Source organism: Abramis brama (genome assembly GCF_963993115.1).
Source record: "Abramis brama genome assembly, chromosome: 9".
Lineage (NCBI taxonomy): Eukaryota > Metazoa > Chordata > Actinopteri > Cypriniformes > Leuciscidae > Abramis > Abramis brama.
The window spans coordinates 39765353-39773258 of NC_139971.1; the positions used below are offsets into that span (position 1 = coordinate 39765353).

General features: G+C 37.0%; 1 protein-coding gene across 2 annotated transcripts in view; it reads left to right on the forward strand.

The window, feature by feature from the left end:
- Positions 1 to 6146, forward strand: part of b3gat1a (beta-1,3-glucuronyltransferase 1 (glucuronosyltransferase P) a) — an 88961-nt gene extending 82815 nt beyond the window's left edge. For both annotated transcript variants that reach the window (XM_084123801.1, XM_084123802.1), the window contains 2 exons: positions 5134 to 5237; positions 5407 to 6146. In XM_084123801.1, the coding sequence (XP_083979927.1) occupies positions 5134 to 5220 (87 nt within the window). In that variant the 3' untranslated portion in view covers positions 5221 to 5237; positions 5407 to 6146. The remainder of the gene's footprint in view (positions 1 to 5133; positions 5238 to 5406) is intronic.
- Positions 6147 to 7906: the final 1760 nt, after the last annotated feature.

Sequence of the window (7906 nt, forward strand, 5' to 3'; positions counted from 1 at the left end):
AAAAAACCCCTACTATTCTCTCACTGTTGTATCACAGTCTCACTCTTTATGTACAGGCTTATATTTTCTCAGCAATTCTGGAACAATTTGTTGCGCCGCTTCTAATGTTACTGACTCACAGGATGAATCACTTCTGCTGTATTATTCATGATTTGTCACTTGAATGCTTGACAGAAAAGTGTGTATGTGCGTTAGAGTGTGTGTGTATATACATAGAAACAAATGTCTAATTGGTGATTTGTGCAGGGATTAACTAATTGATGCTTTATTTGATGTTACTGAGTTTAGGGATGCCGTACTTAAGTCAAGACTAAACCAGGATTTTACCATTTAGAGACAGACAAACCATAACCAATTCCTGGACTTGCTACCCCAAAGATGTGAACAGTTGTACAAATACACCTCATCTAGTTTCTAGATCATTCCTTGAACTTCATTCATTCAGAGCAACTCAACAGACACACTATTATTGCAAGTGGGATTGTTAGCCTCCACTAGCAGTGGGAGTGGGACCCCGACCCATCTTGACACAATTATAAATTATTCATGAGGGTATAATGAGGGCATGACGCTGGTTTCTGAAAGACATCAACAAGGGAGACAGAAAAGAAAAGATGAGTCAGACAGTGTTTCTTCCTTTGGACATTAACAACAATTTCTGGGTAGTTTAATGAGGCAGATGATTATTTTTTGTTCTGATTACTTCATCTTGATGACATAAATAGGTATAGTAAAATGCACAATTAGTGTTTGACATTAACGCTTGTCCAGGACAACTGGATTTGTTGAAGGGGCAAAGTAAAGAGATTTTACTTGCCCGACCGGACAAGTAGGCTAGTCGGTTTAAAACGTCAATAACACAAAATAACTTAGCATCGAAAATTTTCTGCCGAGAATGATTCTGATTTTATTACATTCAGTGTAAACGGCGATTGATCGTGTTGATTGAGTTGAGGCTCGCCCAGCCTGTGTGTAAGCGAGACTCTCGTGGAGAAATCAGAAGAAATATGTGCAACAGCGCGCACAAAGAAACTCACAGAAGCTTACTGAAACATATTTCTGTACATTTATAACATGATGTAGTTAAGCAACATCACATGACCAAGAGTGGTGTTTTCCCATCATGATTGCAAATATCACATTTATTTTATACAACTGTTCAATTAACAAGTTAATATAAAGTGACTTGCATTTTAGACTATATTGGCAGTTTTTTCTCCATTTCGTTACTGAATGATTCAGTTTTTAATGAATCGTGTGATTCAATGAGCCATTCATAAAGACAGTGTAAAATAATAAATATAGCTGTTTGGAACGCACTTGGTGAAGGGAGCAATAAAATAATATTTTCCTCATTACCTTTACCTGGAATATTACCATGAAAACTGTGCGGCGTCCATCACCAATTACGTTCTTACAACTGGAATTTGTTATTATTGCTGTTTATACGTTAACTAAGTCAAAGTCTCCCGCCATCTAGCTTTAAAATTAATTGCAAGGAATCGCTTCCCTGGGTCACATGACCATAAACGGTAAAATTACTTCCTTGAAGTGACTATCAAATGTACCCTTTGCTTTCCCGAGTGCCCTACAAGGGCACAAAAATGCCAAATTCGCCCAGTCACTTGCTTCATTCTTGAACGAATCAGCAATTTGAACAAATCAGCTAAATTAATGACTCATTCATTAAACCAGTCATATGCCGCCACCTACTGGTGGTTTAGTGTCATATTTAAAAGCATCATTGCATTTTTTCCAACATTTGATATTTGTTTATTCAAAGATATTATTTAAAACATAATTATATCTCATAACATTATTTATGCAGCTGTAAGTTAGCAGTGTAAATGCGTTCATGCTACCTCTGAGCTTCTTTAAACTGTCTAAATGGTAAATGCAGCTTCTGTGTTTCCTCTGCAGTGGAAAGATGGATTTTGTTGATACTAATTTAATTTGATTGGTAGCAACTAACAACCCTAAAGTGTCTTATTATTCTAATTAAACTTATAGATCAAATTTGCACATTTAATAAGCATATTTTAAATATTTTAAAAGCACTTCAGCACTTCAGATCTGTACCCAGAGAAATGTTCTTAGAGATGTTTCATGCTAAATGTGGATATACGCTGTGGATGGTATACTGCTGCTGAGGAGGAACTTTATAGCTGTGAGTGTTTGTGAGCATTACCGTGTAGGAGGGCAGAAAGTGAGCTTAAAGATCAATAGAAAGACAGATGGAGCAAAAACTATTCTGAAAACAAGACTTAAAGGCACAATATGTAACTTTTTTGCTTTAAAAATAGCAAAAATCACTATATCTAAGTTATATATTTTTTTAGTTGTGTACTTACATTATCCCGACTGTTTCCAACAACTTTCAAACCAGGAGAAATTTGTAATTTAATTCGAGAAACGTCCCGTTTCCGTTGTGTCGCCGCCAATGCCGTCATATCCGCGTTGTCCCTGGTTTCCGCTCGTGCTGCCATGGCAACCAGAGCTATGAACCAGAGCCGTCTGATAGTAACCAAAGCGACAGACGTGGACAAATGTGTAGTTCACAATGTCTATTTGCACGATGTTGTTGTTTCGTTCAAACATTATGGACCATGACAAGCAGACTTTGGATAAAAAAGGAGAACTAAAACGAGAATCAATATCAGCGCGGTGTTTTCGAGATGCCTAGAGCTCCCATAGACAGTATATAAACGAGAGCTCCACGTCCGAGACTTCGACCTTTCCTAACTTACATGTACTTTATTAAACAGGTGAGCACATTTACATAAAACTAATCAATGTTTTATAGTTCAACAATGATAAAATGTCAGAATATGGTCTGTATGTTATTCTAATGTTGATCTAGTTTACTGCTAGTCTCATACAGACTAACACATACATTTAAACACATTCAAATGCAGTTTAGTGTGCTAGTGTAATGTTAGACCAAGTGAAACAGCGCTGCGTTACCTCACAAGTTTAATTTGTCTAATAAACTGACCTGTGAGTTGTAATTCTGCACTTGCGTGTAGTTCGGTAGAATGAAATGTCCATATTCCTTTTAACTGTTATATCCGCGGGATCGCGTCGCGCGTGGAGCTGATAAGTTAGCTGTCTCTTAGCAATCCCGAACTGCTTCATATCACAGTCATGATAAAAGCATCTGTATTCAGTCATCCATAAACATTATTAGATCAGTCGGCTTGACGTTGACGACAAGATCCATAATTCTTAGCAAATGTTGCGTCATCAAACTACGCCTTTGTTATTGTAAAGAGGTTAGCGACCCCTAGTGGCGAAAAATTCCATACTGTACGTTTAACTAAGAGATGGCAATGACAAAGACAGTTATGCCAACAACCTGATCATTATTTCTTGGCTAAGTCCTCTTTTTTTTCTCCAAAAATGGATATGAATTCAGAAATTAAAATCGTCCAATTATTAAAGGTGCCTTGTGTCAAAAAAAATAAATTCATACTCCACATACCAGATGGGGGCAGTATACCTCCAGAAAGTGAGTTGGTCTACTCTAGAGTATGAATATGACATCTTCAAGCTACTCCTCTTCACCTTTACCAGTGAATATGTTCATATTCGTTTTGTTCATATTACATTTTTATTGTTAGTTTGAATTACATTAATTTGACAGACAGCATTCGCTGATGTTGACCAAGCTAGCGCCAACGTAACCAGAGCTTCCAACTCTCACGCATTCACCGCGAGACACACGCAATTGACACTTTTCACACGCTCTCACGCCACACATCAATTTTCTCACGCACAGAAAAATCGCGAAGCAAAGAGGACACGGAGACCGACAGACTAGACAGAGCAGGTTACTTATGATATAAAAAAATCTCAGCTCTCAGATTCTGTCAATTTTATTACGCAATTCAAACAATAAATACCGTTTTGGCGCTTGTAAATGTTTACACGACAGATCCCTAGCGCACGTGAACCAATCATCTCTACTAGCTAATAGTAAAAAAACACGAACACTGTTGAAAGATACAGTAGGCTACGACTTACCAAAATGTATTCCTCATACATAATATCGACCAATCAGTGTTTTTTTATCAGCGTGAAGAGGTCAATAACACAGTTGGAGAACAATTATGTCAGATTTACCTCAGGAAAGCCATTTAATAAACATAATATAGGTCACGTAGTTGGCAAGAAAAAAAGAGCTATAGAGATTGTGCTATATATGTGTACTAATACAATACTATATTTATGTACGTTATATATACGTTTATCGAACAGCCTTCGATACATTTCTCTGTTATAACTTCCCGAATAAACTACACAAACATATAAAACAAACTTCTAACGAAATACTAACAGCATCTTACTTACCAATCCAAAAGAAATGTTGCAAGTTCGGAGTCGAACCTCATTTCTTTCATGTCCATTAGTTGTCTGGTTCTGTTCCTTTTTTTATCAGATTTTATTTGAATGTAGTAGTGGACAGTAGGCTACTTTCCACACGATTGACATCAGGTTCAAGTACGCCCACAAGCCGTGCGAGTTATTCGTGTATTGCATGTTTGGCTGGTGGTTATGTTGCCCGCATACCGCCTCCCATGGCCGAAACTGGTATTACGACACCTGTCGGGCCGTGGCTAGTAATGCTAATGCTAATTCAGGTTGATATCTCTACAGCACTATAACTTGTAATTTTTTTAATGACATCATCGCCCTTATTTCTTCTCATTCTTTTGATGCGTGTAGCTCATTTTTGGGATATTTTTACCTCAATTCTGACACTTGGCACCTTTAAGCAAATGTTTCTATCCAAAGTTGTGAATTTAACTTGAAGTATCACATAAAACATTTGCAAATGAAGCACCGTTTCCATCCCATGTGTTTAAGAGAACAAAATCGGAAATTGAAGCAACATAACTGTAATAAAAATGGAAGTGGCTTCAATCAGGGAACCCACTGTGACTCGTTTTTCCTAAATAATAAATTACTTGTGATAATAAATTGCTTGCAATTTCAATGTATTTTTGTTTGCAAACATATTAAAAAAAAAGATCATGAAATCATTGGCCCGGCATTGAGAAGCACTTCATCATCACAACAAATTATCGTCTCTCCACCCCATAAACCATAATGTGTTTTTGTTTTTTATTACAGATTCTTGTGTGGCACACAAGGACGGAAAAACCTGTCCTGGTAAATGAAGGCAAGAAAGGCTTCACAGACCCAAACGTGGAGATCTGACATCTGCTTTAACGCCGGTAATGAAAACGCAATCTGTTCAGACTTAATCACGGCGTCACTGAGCGAATATGGGGTCATTGAAGGACACGAGATCATGTGTTTAAAACGCATCTGGCCCTGCTAAGTGGCGGAAGTGTGGCTCTGTACAGATGTACCACTGAATACTCCTCTTACTTTGTGTTGCAGGGATGCTTCCAGCAGGACCCAAAAGGGAATGGCGGGGAGTTATTACCAACTACCACATTTTTGTACAGTTTGGATGCTTTTTCCTGTAAACCACAACTAAATGAGTTCAACAAGATGGACCTATTATTCTAAAGCACAGATAGTCTTTTTAAAAGGCAATATCATCAGTATTTTGCGAGAACAAAACCAGAAGGCGCTAGCCACGCCGAGACTGAAAGAAAATTGTGGTGTATATTGATGAGGGAACATCTGAGAACTGCTCACTTCCATGAACTCTCAATTAAGAAGAGATTAAACATATCTCAAAGGCGGACTAAGAGCGAATGGTCATCAGTTTAAGAACGTCAATGTTCCTTCATGTCTTACAGACTGATACTTAAACATAAAGAAGGGAATGTCTTCTTTTTTTATATAATATGTATTATTAAGTTTGTTTTTGTTGTTTACATCACTGTCTTGCTAGCACAGCACTACTGATATTTTGCCTCGATACAAGTTCAGCGTCACTCTGCGGTGTTAAACCAGTTCTATCATATACCAGGGCTAGCTGCTATACTGGATTTAGCGATTACAAGGTTGTAACACGGTCCTCATGATGACTAAGACCTAAATTATATGAATAGCACTTGAATTTGTTCCTCTGTGTCCATTGTTCCTGTTAGGACATGCGTTGTAAATATAACTTAAAGATGAACAATCAGAGACTTTAAAATAAAGTGATCTAGCGTTCAACAGAACAAGCAATGTAACTACTGTATTTGTACTTCAGTTTAAAGTAAGAATCCATAGTTTTAGTTTACTATTACAACATTCATAATACTTCACTCATGTTCACAGAGGTCCTACCAAAGGAGACGGGAGCTGATGGGTTTTACAATGTTAGCCTTCAGTATTAATTGAGCTAGCCTCCAAAAGCAGCACAGAGCTCGCCTCAGTAAATATTCAGATGTATTTATGTGTCAAGCCGAAGCTTTGGGCTTTGCAGAGGAAATCTGTCTTGAAGACATGTTGCTGTACTAATGAAGCTAAAGCCGAGACACCTGGGAATCTAGAGCGAACAAAATCTCTGCTTGCAAAAAGCAAAGCTATCTTCTTATATATAAAAAACAAAACCTATGAGCATGTGAATATTCAAGGCACATCACTGCACATGTACAACAAATCTCAACATTTACTAATATTATGATACATCTCTGACCTGATTAGCATTAGACTAAATTTGTGTATCTCTTTAAGCCGTGTTTTATAGAGCCAAAATCGTTTATTTCGAATGATCCGATCCTCTTTAGATTCTGGTGTCAAGGGAAATCAGGTCTCCATTAGGACCCCAAGTGATACCACTGACTGACATGACCTTTAATGTGTACTCTCCTTTGTGCCTGAATAAAATGACTACAAAATCGCAGTATATGTAATTTAAACTACGTTATAATTACCATTTAATGTCTGTTTTAGTTACCTTACATACTAGCATGGCACACAGATACACAATTAGCCTGATTAGCTTGCACACTATGCACTTGCACTTACCCTACATGTATTCACAACGATCTTTAATGTAATTACGCAAGTTAATTTATTATTATTATTTATTAATAGTTTGTAAAGCGAAAGACATTACATTATGTCAAATGTGTTTTATTATGCACTAAACAGTAAGCAATTATATGCATATTTTAAATTAATACAATTTGTGTGTACTTATAACTAGTAAAGGATATTTTTGCCGATATTCAATCAGCCTTGTATTGTTACAATGTTGGTAGTATATGATCTTTTAACAGCCAGATGGTGACAAATAAACAGGGATTTCTGGGTGCAGGTAACATGGAGAAAGAGTTCACATTGTTAATTTACATACTAATGACATTGCAACAATACAGAGCCAAAAATCTGTTAAAATTGTCCTTTAACTGATAGTTGATGGAGACCTGATTTCTCACGACATTTAATTGTACAACAAAACAGCATTAGACTGTTCGCCCGGATCGGATTGAATCCGAATGCGAAGGAATATTGTATCCTAAACACCTACTGCGTCAGTAGAACGGAAGTTATAAATAAATAAAAAATAATTTATGTTTAAATTATACATTTTTCAAAATCAGCCATTTTTCTGCATGTTTTCAGGTATTTATTAACCACAGCATGGTCAATAGGTGGAGGGTGAATGCCACAACATGGTAGATTCACAAACAAATTCATAGTTCATTTTAAACTACCACTAGGGGGCAAAGTGCGACAGTCGTACACAGTGAAAAGTTGGCTAGTCGACTTTGAAGATGCGAAATTTCTATGGACACTGCAATAGTTGCAATATGACACACTCTGCGGCGTCGTTTTTAATATTTCAACAACACATCAAAAAGGTAAAAAAATATGCAATCTACTCCACATTACTGCAATCCTGCAGATTTAAAGTTTGCGTTCTTTTGTTTCAGCCAAGAGGTGCAGTGGCGTATCAATCTTCTATTGGTCACACTTGATACGAATTCGAATC